Below are 16811 nucleotides of genomic sequence, written 5' to 3' on the forward strand. Positions count from 1 at the left end.
TCATTTGAGATTCACATAGCAGACATATAAGCTATACGTGAGGTAGTTTATGAAAAGCATTACTATTTATAAACAGAAAAGTCTTGTAATTATAAATTAAAAAAAAATATAATGTATCAAAATACTGAATAAGAATATGAGGAAAGGTTTGCAATTGATTAAATGAAGCTTATGAGTGGATAACTGAAGTACTAAACAAAATTTGATATCTTTGTGAAAGAAATGGAAGGCTCTAAATTAATTATTCTGTTACTATAGTGCATAAAAAGTTTCCAAAATTTCGATTTAATTTTTGTAATAGTTTTCTTCATATTTTTCCATTAATTTTTAATTTTTCTATTAATATATTATTAGTTAATATATATATATAAACTTTTCCCCCTTTTACATTTCCATCCTTATCAAACATTTTTTCTGTAGGTTTCTATACATACTGCTGCATAAAAGAGGCGTATGAAAATGCTTTATTTAATTTTGATATGAATGTATTCCGAAAATTTGTAGAGTCATTAGGTTAATTGGAAGCAGTAAAGATGAAAAATGTGCAACCGCCTTCGCCGGGAATCGAACCACGGACATCTGGAATACCGGCTCAGCGTGCTACCGTTACACCACGAAAGCACGCTAGGGAAGTGGGAGAAATACCTTATATGCTCCCCTTTTTAAAGGGCGACTAGGGTTTCAGAGGATCTAGTCGCCAAATCCTGGGTGCGGAGAATCATCATCCACAACCCTTTTAGTTCGGGCGCCACTTGTAAAGTCATTAGGTTAATTGGAAGCATGATGAAAAATATGCAACCGCCTTCGCCGGGAATCGAATCACGGACCTCTGGAATACCGGCCCAGCGTGCTACCGTTACATCACGAAGGCACACTAGGGAAGTGGGAGAAATACCTTATAAAGTGTTCCAATACAGATGCTTCTGTAAAGTGCAGTTAACCCTAAATTGGTTAAACTTCATATCAGAAAAAGATACGTCTGTTACTGTTTAGCATTTCGTAGAGTCATAACAATTGTTTTCAACTTATTCATTCATGTATCTCAAATCGAAATATTTTTGCAGAAGGAAATGTGTTAATATTCTTGGATTTGCTGAGGTAAAATGGAAGCATTTTATCAAACAGTGATTTAATAAAACAAAACACTGCACATAAACCTTTAAACTAATAGTACTTATTTTTGATTTAGTTTATTTACAGTTCTTTCTCATAGTTCTGTCTTTGAATACATTTTCTACTTTCACATTCATGAGAAATTCATTGTAAATTTAGCCCTTATGTAAGTTCCTGTACAATATATATCGGTTTCTTTAAATGTCCTATGTAGGAAAGACCAACATCATTTCCAGCAATAATATCATTTTTAATACGTTTTGTATGAAACACATTCAATTTAGAATTTTTCTTCTTCAGTTTTTCATTATCTTGTAAATTACAGGTGCAATAACATGCACCTGTAATTACAAACGCAAATGCTAATTTTTGGTTTTATTAGCATTGTCACTAGTAAATTGTTAAACCACTTTACCTACTTACCTTGACGTGTTTGATGAAAATTAGTAGTAGTGGAATTTAATAAACATTGCATTTCGATTCAAAATGAAAGCAGTCACTCGGATTTCTAGTTAACTTACTTAAGTTAATATTCTGTAATGAAACCTGATTGACATCCAAGAAATAATCAAATTTTTATTTCAAACTGTTCTGTCGTGAGGCAAAAGATGTACGTTTTTAATATTAATAAATTGATCTTCTCATCGTTTAATTTGTGTTCATAACATAAATATAAACTGTTTAGGAAAATATTTAAGCATTTTTATATTTTCGTTTCTGAATGAATGAAAACTAATCAAACGTAACCCGTGAAACAACAAAGTTTGATTTACCTTGGTAAAAGAAAGTGCATACCCAGTAAATTAAGTCATATTATTTATGTAGTATGAAGTCTGTAGATTAAATTGCGTTTGAAAAGCTACATAAACTTTTGAAAGTATTGTGAAACCTTTATAACCTCAAGAAAATATTTTAGAAAATCTGCTTAACATAAGTTTAATTTTGCCGCATTTTATACAAAAATTATTCGTTATGCTTGTTTAATTCTCATGCATGAACACAGATTTTTCTGTGTCAGAAGCAAATCATCTGTTGTAGCCCTTTCAGTACTAAGAACAAAGTGTTGAGAAACACATGGCCGTCACGCCGATTGGTATGACATGGTGATTATTTGCAACATTTTCAGGGACAGGATACTTTTTGCTTGCATTTGTTGTAGTTTAGTAACCCGAAGAGTTAATACACTACACTATAAGATATTTCCCCCTCCTTTTCGCATGCCTTTGTGGTTTAATTGGAAGCACACTCGACGCGTATTCGTGAGGTCCAGGGTTTGAGAGCCGGCGAGAGCACTGCACATTTTTCACGTCTCCTCCTTAAAAACAACCCTAATGACTTTACAAGTGAAGCTCGAACTAAAAGGTGGTGGACGATACCAAGGTCATCCATCACCATGATGATAATTCATCTGCAGCTTAAAAACAGCCTAATTACTCTACCCAGCTTCAAAACAACCTAATGACTCTACAACAGATAAAATAAAATAAATCAGTGGTAAAATAAAAGTGTGTCATTTTTATATTAGAGTGCCAAAATTTTTGAATCGCACTGTATCTGGAATAATGAAAGTTTCTGAATACTTAAAAAATAACCAACAATTTCTTTTACGTAGGCAGAATAGCTAGTTATAGTCTAGTCTGGATATGGAAAACTTAAAAAGAAACCAAAACAATAAAAAAAAATTATCTGAAAGCTTTCAGATTTTAAATTACGTCTAAAAGGGAGTTTTTTTTTTTTTTTTTTAATTTTGTGTGTTACCTTTATTTATTAAATTTTCTTCGCACTTAAACCATAAAATTCAGTTCAAGATCAATATAGCAAAATGATTTTAAACTGAGCATATCTTTAGAATTTCCGATACACAGTCTCACGCGCTGGAAATAAAAAAAAATTCCGTACCATTGTACGGAATTTTTTGCCATTGCTCGCTTTGAAATCCTTAAGTTTGTTAATCAAAAATTTGTTAAAGTTTTACAAAATATGAAATATCTAATAAAAACAAATCCATATTTCAAATTTGGGCTTCCAGATGCCCATATTCGCAGTAGGATTATGTCATTCAAAATTTGCTGGCTCTAGGTACTGTTATTTTATCCACAATGCAAGAAACACACATACATTTATGCCGGTTCTTCATTATTTAATTTCTCCAAATATAGTACAAGGCTATAATATTTAGTGACTACAGTTTGAAAAGTGAAACGGACATTCAGAGTGATTTGACGCAAAATCGCAAAACGAAAACAATAGTCCTTCAGGGATAAAGCCCCTTTGGACTAATAAAATTTAATTTTAAAGAGGCGAGAACAAACATTTTTATTCATTGAAAAGTTATCTTTATAATTTATTTAATTTTAAAACTAAATTACAATAAGTGGCAGGAAATCAGAATTCAGTAAAGGCTAAAATCTTAATCCCCTTTGGTGGCAAAGAGAGTGTAAAATAAATTAACTTGTTAATGAAAAGGTTAAAAACGAAAGGTTGATGTACTGAATACATTTATATAAAAGTTACACATCTGCAATCAGTTCGCCTGGGTTTAAATTAACGCTTAATTCGTAAATTTAATTTTAAGCAGTATAATTCATTAAGTTGCAAATTAATAAATTGTTTTAGAACATTATTTTCTTGTAATGAGGAAAAAAGAAATTTTATTTCATTTTGTAAGTCTAAAATAGCTATGCAGACATTTTTAAGTATACGAGTTTTTTTTTTTTTTTTTTTTTTGGGTGTGTGCGTGTTAGCAATATTGGTTTTGGAAATACTGGAGTACCAATTTATAATGTTTAGTGATTTTAAGTTAGAAATTTTCCTTTTGTCAAATAAATTAATCCGTTGGTGGTAAATTGCTATTAAATAATGAAAGTCAATTTGCTATTCGTTTAAACCGATTTTATTAAGCTTAAGGTAAACGGAGTAAATTTGCTTTTTTCCCCCTAAAAAACTTAATTATTAGTTGTAATAACATCGTGTATGTAGCTAAAGGCAAATTTAAATTTACTTTTTAATGCTGTAATCATTATTATTCGTAAATGACTTAATTATAAAATTAAGTTTATTTATATTTAAGATATATACATATTTGCACAATTTTGAGTCTGTCGTAGAGGATGATGATGATGATAGTAGCTGAATGGTTTAATAGTTTAAAAACTGTGAGATGGAGGTCTATGATATGTATTTCTTCTTCTGTATAGATCTGCAGATTGAAACGAAGCAGCTGCTCAAAAGATATGCAGAGAAAGATTTCCGCATCATCAACTGGGTGCTGTACGAGAACGAATCGCTCAGTTTGCGGATATGATGTGGAATTCCTGCATTGGAAGAAGTTGTAAAACCTATATTTGAGAATTATTCTGCTATAAGCATAAGAGTTTCTGGATGCGTTAAGGCAGCCAATGGTTTAGAGTACGTTAAATGCAAAAGAAATTCATTTATATTTGCAAAGAGCTGAAATTGGATGGTTAACCGTATTGGCTTTCACCTACTGGTACACGCAACACACAGCACAAATCTTGGCTTGCCTTTATAAGTCGTATTCGTTAATTAGCTCTACTTGCCTTTTCAGATGCATTTAATGCTCACAATAGGTCCCATGATAAGCTACATATCATGAGATCAAATTCGTACGAAAAAGAATCTTTCCATAAAGTTTGGTCTGGCAAGGAGCACAACTAATTAGTTAGAGGGTACGTCCTAGTTAATGACTTGAATGGCTGCCTGTAAGGAATCTTTCTACAAGATAATTCACGGAACTCCTTTCTGAAGTTCTTTAATCTATTGCATATGAATGTGATTCTAGTATAATGAATGCCAGCTAACTGCAACAGTACCCTCAGATTTCGACGCTACTTAGCACCCCCATTGAATTGGAAGAGGTGGGCATGTTCCTTAGCCACCACGATCATTCAATTTAGGTGCATGGCTTTCTTCTTCTGAGAAAACATTAAGAATACCATGCACTTAACGTGTTATTACTGGAGTCACTGGCACTATGAAAGTCCCACTGACTCTAATGAACATTTAGTAGCTATATGGCAGTTTTTGCATTGGGTTTGTTTTTTGCTTTAAGATGTTTAGGTTAATGTAACCAATACAGCTATCTCTATGCAAGCTGTTTAGAAAGTTGCATTAACTTCTTTTCCTGAGTTATCGAGATGAAAGAGATAATTGTATGCAGATCAAGACTTAGTAACATTTAGCATTAAAACTTTCGTGAGTCTCTTCTTGAGCGTTACAAAACTAAATATAAGGGTAATAATTTATTGACGAAACTAAAATTCACATTTCAAACATAATCATGCGAGGAACCCCACTTCACTACATTTCATAAAGCCAGGCATAAAATCTTTAGCTTACCGATTTGGACTGGAACTTTTCTCATCATTACTTGCTCCAGCATGAATAATCAACGGCTACTGCTTCCAGTGGTTCCATTCTTAGGATCTGTCATGCTTATGACAAGACTCGGCTACCATTCTTTATGTAGACTCCAATTCAGGCGGGATCAGCATTCAATATAATACAACTTCAGGTTACCTACCGACTGACAGACTTCAGGTTCCAGTTAACTGCTTAAATGTCTGTGCTCTTCTCAAAATCTGCATAACACTCTGGAAGGAACGAGTTCGAAGTAATAGAACAATATGCAAATTGTCCCAGCCATATTGTCAATTGTTTCTTCAAATGTGTCTGAAATGCCTGAGGTCTTTGCATACGCTAGCTCATGCATCACCACTGTAAATTTTCTATGACTGTTGATATCTAGATTTTCGAACATCTAATGTAAAATGTTAAATCATTAAAATGTTTGTTACTTTTGACTCTTTATTTTAAAAGACCCCATTATGCAGGCACAACTTACCATGGCGTAGCAAGTGCTGTATTTTTTAATCGTTCAACTCTTCGCGCAATAACTTCTCAAAACTTATATAATACTGTCTGCCCAAACGAACAGGCAAGTGATATGGGCCTATTAAGTGGGCCTCCTCAAAGAGGGATTAAATATTGACAGCAAACCGGTGTTGTGCTACATATGCACGTGTAGCATTTTAGGTTCTGTAATGCATTATATTGTAGCAACCTGCTGTGGTGATATTATATGAATAAATAAGATGCATATTACAAGGATTTAAATTACATAAAAGCCCCCCAAATTAGACCATCTTTTACAGAACTTAGTGGTGGCATCTTTTATAGAACTTTCGTGAACTTTCATGACCTTACTGGTTTATTTATGACTGCTTTAAACTGAGAATTTAAGACCACTTCTAACTAAAATGTTTATAAACATTTTTGTTAAAATTGTGTGTCAGTTTTGTTATCCATAAAATTGTAGCATCTTATGAAACTTTTGCACTAACTGATATCATGTTAATTTACAGGTAACTTCTAACAGGAATTATGGAGAAGACAAGAAAGTTTGCTTCTTTGGTGATTTTGTTCTTAATTTCATGGAATATTTGTAATGCACATGATAATTCTACACTCGACTGTGAAATAGAGAAGCAAACATTTTCAAAAGTAATTCTTAGCTTATGCTCCAAATTGATGAATGAAATCGAAGGAGATGGTAATTTTTTCTTTTCACCTCTTAGTTTATCAATAGCTTTAGGCATGCTGTATGTAGGAGCACGTGGAACAACTAGGGGCCAGATGGCGGATGCACTGAATTATAAAGAAGAAGAAGACAGCTTTTCAAATCTCCGAGTCAGTCGAGGCTTCAGGGATTTAATTCGAGGACTTGAAACTGAAAGTGATAATTCTCTCAGCATAGCAAATAGCATTTTTATCCACAGAGACTACACAGTGTCTTCTCACTACATTTCAAAATTAAAACATTTTTTCGGAGCTAATGTCGACTATCTGGATTTCACAAATGAGAGAACTGTGTCTATGGAAAAAATTAATGACTGGGTTTCTAATTATACTAATGGCAAAATCTCCAAACTTTTAATTGAACCTTTGAATCCTATGACTATCATGGTACTGATAAATGCCGTTTACTTCAAAGGACTATGGAATTATCCTTTCAGTGAAAAATTAACATGGAACGGTTTCTTTTATAGAAAAAATGGTACATCCAAAGTTGTGCCTTTTATGATATTGCAAGAAAGTCTTAATTTCTATTTTGATGAAAAATTAAATTATTCTTTCTTAGAATTAGATTATGTTGGTGGACATATGAGTATGTTAGTTATTTTACCTAAAAATGCCCAAGAACTTTCGAAAATGGATCTTACTCCTGAAATTCTTTGTCGCATTAGAAGTCAGTTGCAGCCAGCTGATGTCATGGTGGTACTTCCTAAATTCCGGATGGAGTACAAGCGAGAGCTATCTAAAGACATGAAGAACTTAGGAATGGAAAAACTCTTCTCGGACAGAGCTGATCTATCTGGCATTCGGGAAGAAAACGATCTTCACGTATCACTGATGGTTCATAAAGCAGTCATTGTCGTAGATGAACATGGCAGCGAAGCTTCAGGAGTGAGTGGAGTTGGAATAGATGGACGAAAGAAAGCTGGCGAGCAAATAACTTTCTGGGCAGACCACACTTTTTTATTTCATATAATAGACAAAAGAACTAACACTGTGTTGTTTTCTGGCAGGGTAGCTGATCCGTAGAAAAGGTAATAGAAAATGAAGATTGCTTATTTATGTGTTATTTAGCTTGAAATGTATAACATTATTATTTAGATGCATCATTTTTAAACTATCCATTTGATTAAATGCTGTTCTCAAAATTCAGATTCGTTTAACTAAGAACATTCATTGGAGATGAAATATAACAACCAAAGTATCTAGAGTTGTACTGGATCCACTAATGGTAATGTAAGGCAGATAATGTATAGTATTACAAAAATCTATCTCTGTTCTGATTTATCTTGAAAACTTGATAACATACATATTTTATTTTACCAATGGCGGGCCCTCAACCAACTTCAGCTTGGCCACTACTAAGGCCAGACGTGGTCACTTTATAATGGAGGCACTAATAAGTGGGCCACCTCTGCCTCCTATGAAGGAACGGATAGTTATATCTATGCCTTCTCCGGGATTCCAACCCGAGCCCTTTGGTATCGCAGTTGGTGACCCTAACCACTCTACTGTCTGGCTGGCTAACTTGATAATATTAGGAGGATGCAAAAATATGCTTTTAACCCTATATGTGTTATTACTTGTAGATTATATTTTCTTAGTTAAAATTAACTGCTCTTTCATAAGACAGTAGCAAAATTAAGAACACGTTTCAATATTTTTTACATATTTTTTTAATTCAAATTAGCAGCCAAGCCCGCCAGCTGAGTGGGCTGAAGCCCCCTTTTCATTCTTCGTTTTTAAAACAATTCCCATGTTAAAATTCGCCGGGATCGAAAGTTGGACCGAACTACCAGTGTCATCTATTTTGCGCTGGCTGCGCCCGCTTTACTCACATATGCATCCAAAGACACTTTATACACGATACACATGCGGAAAATCACGAAAACACCGATGCTGCTAGCCCACTAGCCAGGTCTCGAAGGTTGGACCGAACTAACAGTGTTGAGCGGTTTAGCGCAGGCCGCACCCGCTTTATTCATGTATGCATGCAGAAGATACTGCATACTCGATAGACATGCGTAAAATCACAGCCAGCCCGCTCGCTGGGATTTGAAAGTTGGAACAAACTACCAGTATTCATTGGTTTTGCGCAGGCTTCGCTCGCTTTATTCACATATGCATCCAGAAGATGCTTTATACACGATACACATGCGTGAAATCACGAAAACACCCATGCGGCCAGCCCGTTCCCCAAGATTTGAAATTTGGACCGAACTACCAGTGTTCAGCGACTTTACTGCTCAGCCATTAATGGGCCTTTGTACCAAGTGTAATTGCAAAAATTTTCGGGTATGATATTCAAACAGTATTTAAACATATTAGACTTGTTATTAAAATTAATTTAATTAAATTCCTTTTTATAAACTTCAACATAATTACACACAAAATTGCATCAATATATATATTAATGTAATTAATAATTCATTATTAATTATAATAAGAAAACTTTCCATATACCATGTCCAAGGAACAGAAACTCAATTTAGAACCTTGAAGGAAAAAAAAATTAGTCTGAATTTAAATTAGTATTAATTATTTTTATATTTATTTATTTTTTACAATTAAAATTTAATTTAATATTAGCTTTGTGCGAACAGAGACATTTGTTAAATTGAAAATTACAACAATATATATATATATACAGGGTTATCCAAATTAAACTTCCCCAACTCAGAGGCCTGTGCAGAGAGTTGTATGGGTCATAATGTGATGAAATTTTAAAAACAGACACTTCAGATCATGCGCTCGAGATTTAGTACACACAAAAAAAAAATTAGTACAAGAAGTTGCCGATAGGTGGCGCTGTAACACTAGTAATGAGCATATTGCAGCAACGTGATTTGCAGAAATAAAGCTTCTGCTCAACGTATCCAAAAGACGAGCCCTACAAAAGTGGAAGACAGGCCTTGCACAGGCAGTTGTTTCCAGCTCGCTGATGCACAATGGCGACTTTGAAAGACAAAGCTCTGTTAGTGAAACTTTTCTGCCAGAATGATGAGAACTTCTGTGCTGTGATAACAGCATTCCGGGCTGAAGATCATACGCCGAGTACCAATGACACCACGCGCTCTATGAGACATGATGAAGAAGTTCGAAAGAACGGGACAGCTGGGAATTTTACCAGGTAGAGGACGACAGGTTGTGGAATCTGCACGCTAAGAAGACGTTGCTTTGGCGGTCGTGGACCCCACTAGCCAATCGCCACATGGTGTTGTCAGTATGCCAACTGTTTCTCGTGCTGTTGATATGCCCTATACGACCATCTGGCGTGTGATGCGTCGAATCCTCGGTTATTTTCCTTACAAAATCCATAGTCATCATCAGCTGTCCGATGGGGATCCTGTAGTTCGGGAAACATTTGCGTTGCAGTTCCTTGCCAGAATGGAAGTCGATACTGCTTGGCCGTGGAACATCCTTTGAACGGATGAGGCCCATTTTCACCTGAATGGTCAAGTGAATATGCACAACTGCCGCATTTGGGCAAGTTAAAACCCGCGCGCAATCCATCAAGTGCCCTTGAAACCTCCAAAGGTTATTGTATGTTGCGGTTTCACTGCAACATTCGTCATTAGGCCTTATTTTTTTGAAGAGGTGACTCCACCAGGGTTCAAAACCTGCTCTGTCACAGGAAAACGGTACCAGGACATGTTGACAACGTTTGTGATCCCTGAACTGCAACAACGTGGCCGCCTCCAGGACACGATATTTATGCAGGATCGTGCACCTCCCCATATTCTTCGTGGCTTCTGGTGTTACAACAACGATATTCAACAGGTGTTACGGCAACTTTTACCGATGCACGTGTGATCAGCCACTGTTTCCCTACAGCTTGGTCTTCCTGCTCGCCTGATCTCACGCCATGTGACTTTTGGTTATGGGGAATCTTAAAGGATCGGGTCTACCGAGAACACCCAGCAACCTTGGCACTTGAAAGACGCAATTATTCGACATGTTCGTGGAATTAATGTGGACTTACTGCGTTCCACTGTGGAACACACTGCTTTGCGAATGGAAAGAATTGTGAAGAAGCACGGCACACATATAGAACATCTGTAGAATGTCTTGTTGATCTGCAGCGCCACCTATCGGCAACTTCTTGTACTAATTTTTTTGTTTAATAAATCTCGAGCGCATGATCTGAAGTGTCTGTTTTTAAAATTTCATCACATTATGACCCATACAACTCTCTGCACAGGCCTCTGAGTTGGGGAAGTTTAATTTGGATAACCCTGTATATTAATGCAATTATATATGTATGTGTGCGTATGCAAAAATGGATTTGCATCTGAAAATATATCGCGAAAGTCTAAATGTTGATACTTATTTAAAGTAGGTAAATTAATTAGAAGGAAAGTTATTAATTTTTAAATGATTCTCTACGTGTAAAGCCGTGAACTTTGACCTTTTTGTTAACCCCCCCCATAGCTCCTGCCGATGCCAGCTGTTCGAGTGGCTGGCTGTGTGAACAAAGAATTCCCAAGGAAAGAAAGAGGTATTAGTGCGCTTTTAATGACCTTGCTAATTAGCCTCCTAATTCGCAGAATAGTTTCCAATCAACGGCAATCTTCATTAGAACATCCGGGAAGTGCAAAATTTAAAATTTTAAAGAAATTGGTTAATTCTTTCAGGAGTTACATATTTTTCCGGCTCAATTTCTTTAAGAAAAATTCATATCTTGGGAACCAATAATCCGATCGGCTCCAAATTTAGAAATTTACAACAGATAGTGAAATGAGGGATGCCCTTTGTTCTAGAGAGATTGGCAAATTAGAAGATTAATTAGCATAATGACTAAAAATGCTCCACTACGTTAATTTCCTCCCCGCCGAATGGCCTTGACGATTCCAACGATCTACGGGAAACCATCTGCCCCCCCCGACACCCAGGGCATTCAAAAGTTGTAGAAGTATTTAAACATTAGAGTTTAGTATTTAAACATTAGAACAGGGTTGCCACTCAAACAGGAGAATGAAATTCCCTGACTTTTCCAGGTTTTCCAGGTGCGTTTCAAGAAAATTCCAGTCTATCCGCGTAACATACGTTGGCTACGCTAAGAGGTAAATTATGGTATTACTTGTATTGTGTAGCAAATTCACTTAATTATTCAATAAATCCCAGAGGACATTTATTCTCAATTATTCTTGGTATACTTTGTTTGATAATTTTGTTTAGTTTTCCACTTAAGAAACTTAATAAAATTTAAGATATATATATTGGATAACAAATGTATGTTTTATTTAATTATTACTCATGATCATCACCAGTTCAACACGAGGCTAATCCGGTCCTTATAAATCACAACGCAATGCTAAATAGTTAGGTTAGATTTTAGGTAAATTTAATTTGCGTGAGGTATGTTCTTAAAACCTTAACACTTGAAAACACAAATATAATTATAATAGTTGTTTTCTTCTCCACTGAAGATTGAGATTAGAATCTTCCCAATCTGGAATAAAATAAGGCTTTTGTTGCAGACGTTCTGCAGCTAAACGAAAGAAAGAAATCTATTTTAATAAATTGAGGTATTTTATATTTATTTTGCAGCATACATAAGGAAAAAATATGTGCATTAAATTTCGTGATGGTATGTCATCATACTGCTATAATTAATTTCAGGATTATGCCAGAGAAAATTTCCTGAAATTTGGAAACATTATTTACTAATAATAAATAAATTTAGAGGGAAGAAGCAACATTAAATTTTATGAATAACAAAAATAATTACTTAAAAATTGAATTAGAATAATCATCTATATTTTAGCGAATATAGTTATATTACATGGCTAGCCTAGATGACTGATTACTATTTTTTTATTTTACTGCAAAATGGCAAGGTATTTATTAAAAAGAAAAAAAAAAAGGGTTAAAAAAGATTTTGCGGTAAAATTCTAGTATATGGTAAGGCTTTGGGCACGATTTTGAAAATTGTCGCCAAGACCAAAATGACCCATTTACTGCGCATCAAGATGTCGCCAAATCCCATTATTATTCTAACCAAAGAACGCCTATGTAAAGAAGAAACGGTTCCATACAAGTAAAATGCTATTACGCCGCTAGAATGCGGAGGGAAAATTTGCCAAGGGATTTGGCGACGGAACCTGGCGGTCAGAATTTCCCTCTCCGCGATGTGTACAGGAAATTGAGAAACACGTGTTAAGAAGAAACGCTCTTTGACAAAAAGAAAACTACGAAAATCCGTTTTTAAATTATTGCGAAAAATCCAAGAAGAAACGTTTTATCAAAGGACGTTTCTTCTTGGATTTTTCGCAATAATTTTAAAAACAGATTTTCGTAGTTTTTTTTTTTTTCTCTGAAAATAACTAACCTATGAATTAATTTACTTGCACCAAAAAATATTTTCTTTTCCTTTAGAGTTTAACCACTTGCGCTAAGACTAAACTTAACGGTTGCGGTGCCGTGCGCTACAATATAACAAGCGGTAAAGTGTCTCATTTACGCCGCTCCGCATCTGCGAGTGCAATCCAGAGCTGTAACTCGAGAAATAAACAATCTTGTTGTTAGGCGACATGTGCACGTTATTTTCATTTTTGCGATAAATGCTCATCGACGTGGTGTTCATGTCGCTCGCGGTTTGAGACAAAAGCATCTTGACGTGCGTGGCACGTCTTTTTAGCGCAAGTGGTTAAAGAAATTTTAAACGATATTCATTTTATGAACTCTTGATAACGTGACCTTCGAACTTCGACACCGGTTTCGAGCTTTGGTGACAGATATATCAGACACGCACAGCTGTTTCCCTCTATGATGGAACGGAGCCACAGCCACGTCTGTTGCAGAGAGGTTTTCCTTCTTTACAATACATATTCTTTGATTCTAACCTCCAAAGTACCGTATGCTAGGATTAAACCCATTTTGTTTTATACGAGAACAGGTACTTTCTTTAGTTCATGCACTGCACATGCGATTCTCGAGAATACTGGAAACCAAAAGTTGCGGGAAAGTTGCTTTGCCTTTCTAAAAGACAATCAAATTGGAGCTGCAAAAATTGGCTCTATGCCAGCTACCCGAATGACACTCACGATACATAATTCGCCAAAAAAGTTACCTCTTCCGACGTCGGCGCAAAAATCGCTTTTTTTGGCGGGATCATTGTATGAACTTCCCTGACTTTTCCAGATTTTGACAAAAATACTTAAATTCCCTGAATATTTTAGTCAATTTTCGAATTCCCTGACTTTTCCCGGTTCTCCCAGTTTTCCAGGTAGCGTGGCAACCCTGTTAGAAAAACTGTTGAATCCATCTGATTGTGAATTTTTAGTTCTGAATTTCCTGTGCTATACATTGTAAAGAAGTATATCAGCCAGGAATAACATCTTTAAAAAATCATAGTTAGACTTTATAACCTGAGGGAGCTGATAATGAAAAAATGTCAACTTCATGACAAATGAATGGCTATTCAAGTACTACTAGGGTTTTCTACGTCGAGCTAATTGACACCAGTTTACAATCTATTAAGTCTTATGAAACGGCTGTTGGGAATTACCAACATTTAATTACATTACATAAATTATTAGATTTAGAAAGACAAAACTTTTAATTTACGAAAAATACGAACTGCTTGCATTTCTCTCCTTTTCTTAATACATAATCAATAGGAAACGTATGAAGTTAATCAGAACAAGCTCTTTCCAAATCCAAAGTTAGATAGCAATACATCATAACTGGTGCACACTTTTAAGCATTCTAATATATTATTTTCGTATTACGTATGAATTTTCGTCTTTTTTTGCATTATATTAAATTTTTCTTTTACATTTATACACTTACTTCATTGCATATCAGTATTTAAAATTAATTTTAATTAGTAATGTTAATAATGCACGTTTTAGATATTTCAGCTGCAAGTTGGACAGACCTGAATAGAATTACTAGTTTATTCTGCATTTGATCTCCGGCGGCTGATAAGAGTAAATACAATGAGGCCTGATGAATTTCTCCTTGTGTTGTGTGAATAAAATTCAGTTTCCCTTGGAAAGCGTAATCTCACTGGACAAAGGCCTTCATCTTAGGACAAATGCTCTTAGAGGTCCTTGTCAAAGCAAATAACCTAAAACTTTACAACACTGTTAGAAATTTCTTTTATGCATATTTAAAAAAAATGCATAGTTTATTATAAAAAAAGGATTCCACTAAGTTGCTTCCAAGCTAGGTCTTCAGTTTTTAAAATTTCAAATTGAAAAGTTTTAAAAAATTTAAAATACTCTACAAGAAAAGAGATTTTCAGAGTCTGCCCAACAAGTATCTTCTTCAACAGGTGCATTGAATTATGATGCTTCTCTATTCTGCTCACTGTACATTTCTGTTGTAAAATATTTTTATAGTCTTGAAATTTTACAAGAAATTAATAAGAGCTGAGAGCAAAATGATTTCTCTTACCTTGTATCCAGTGCAGTTTCAAGCGAGATCATACCTAATTAATTTGTAATCCAAAAAAGGTTGTAGACGGAAATTGTTAGTAAAACACATACTTTATCAATACATGAATATAGATTAAGATTTGTTAGTATCACAAATACATATTGAAAAAGGAAGTTATATAATAGAGAGTGTCATATCACTGTCCTTTCCTAAAGGAGTGAGAAAAGGTAAGAGTAAAAAATGAGTTACACAATTAAATTCTCTTGCAGGATTTCCATATCATAATGTTTATCGCGCTATTGGCGACAGTACATCACTATATGCATACCAACACTACTACCTGACGGGCAGGATCGCCATTTGCAGCGATTCTCGAACATGGGCTTGCCTAGTGATTTGGTGAGTAGATGCACAATCATGTCGGAGCTTCTGCAGTAGTCGAGGCTTATGGTCCTGTTTTGTAGAAGTTCACGCAAGTAGTGATATTTCACGTCTATATGTTTTGTTTTGGAGCTATTTTTCTCTGTCTGTGAAAGTTTGATGCATGACTGGTTATCTTCATAGAGAGTAATCGGCAGATTTTGGTTTAGTCCTAGATCTTTAAGCAAATTTAACAGCATTGTGCTTCTTGTGCTGTATTAGCTGCTGCAATGTATTCTGCTTCAGTTGAAGATAGTGCAATGCAGTTTTGCCTTTTGCTGCTCCATGAAATACAGTTATTTCCTAGTTTGAATATGTATCGCTAATGGATTTTCTTGTTGTTCTGTCATTTGCCCAATCCGTATCTGAATATGCAGTCAATATAGGTTCTTGAATTTTGTTAAAGACCAACTTAAAGTCTTTAGTTGTATGTAAGTATTCTTTTGTATGTAAGACTTTCTTGGCAGCATTCCAATCTATGTTCCGAAGTTTTTCATTTCTTCTACTCTGCAGATTGACAGCGCAGGCTATATCTGGTCTGCTGATTATTGCAATATATAATAATGCCCCTAATGCTGGTCTATATTCTGTATTATCCTCTAGAAGATCATCTTCAGTTTCTAGGTTGCAGTAATTTGGTATGGGTGAATTTTATTTGTAATGAACCTGAATTTCACAATGTGAAAGGAAGAATCAAGTAAGTTTAGTAAAAAAACAGAGATTAATAAATACAAACCAAACTCAATTAACATTATGGAGCTAAAATTTTGAGAGCTAATTTTTTAAAAACTACCCATGCGGTTTTTACAAAACTTGGTAGTTTGGCGCAATTTCATTCGTAGAATTGAAATATGGAAAAAAATTGGTATGTTACTTCAGAAAAGTACGATTTTGTGTCAAAATACCTATGTTAATAGGTTAATGTGTCAAAATACCTATATTACCTAGTAATGCTATATATAAAACTAATACATATACTAAGTTGCGCTTTCGAGACATGAAAAACGCAATTTGAATTTAATCAATCGGCCCAGTAGAATGGAAGATATAGAACTGTCCCCCCCTCTTTTTGTGCAGTGTACATATTATTCTATTGTGTGGATATGCAATGTACCATACACTGATATAAAATGAAATACAAATATGAACTTAAACATTAGTAGAATTTTCATAAAATGTTCTACAAATGCCTGCAGTAAATTAAGACAATTCAGATCAAATAAATGTTAATAATAAAAATTATACTGAAAATCACTAAAACACAGGAATGGAATTCGTACAGTTTAAGTTTCAAATAA

At 34.8% G+C, this 16811-nt stretch overlaps 1 protein-coding gene across 5 annotated transcripts in view; it reads left to right on the forward strand.

The window, feature by feature from the left end:
* Nucleotides 1–16811, forward strand: part of LOC146993457 (iripin-1-like) — a 59106-nt gene that overhangs the window by 35973 nt on the left and 6322 nt on the right. For 2 of the 5 annotated variants that reach the window (XM_085807332.1, XM_085807330.1), the window contains exon 3: nucleotides 6498–7742. In XM_085807332.1, coding sequence (XP_085663458.1) covers nucleotides 6517–7737 — 1221 coding nt within the window. In that variant the 5' untranslated portion in view covers nucleotides 6498–6516 and the 3' untranslated portion in view covers nucleotides 7738–7742. Of the gene's footprint in view, nucleotides 1–6497; nucleotides 7861–11705; nucleotides 11940–14564; nucleotides 16804–16811 lie in introns of those variants that run through there. The other 3 variants (XM_085807329.1, XM_085807331.1, XM_085807328.1) reach the window with 3 other exon arrangements.

This window comes from Stegodyphus dumicola, chromosome X1 (genome assembly GCF_044657685.1).
Source record: "Stegodyphus dumicola isolate Sdum_Otavi_A_Nest chromosome X1, ASM4465768v1".
NCBI classification, from domain to species: Eukaryota; Metazoa; Arthropoda; class Arachnida; order Araneae; family Eresidae; genus Stegodyphus; species Stegodyphus dumicola.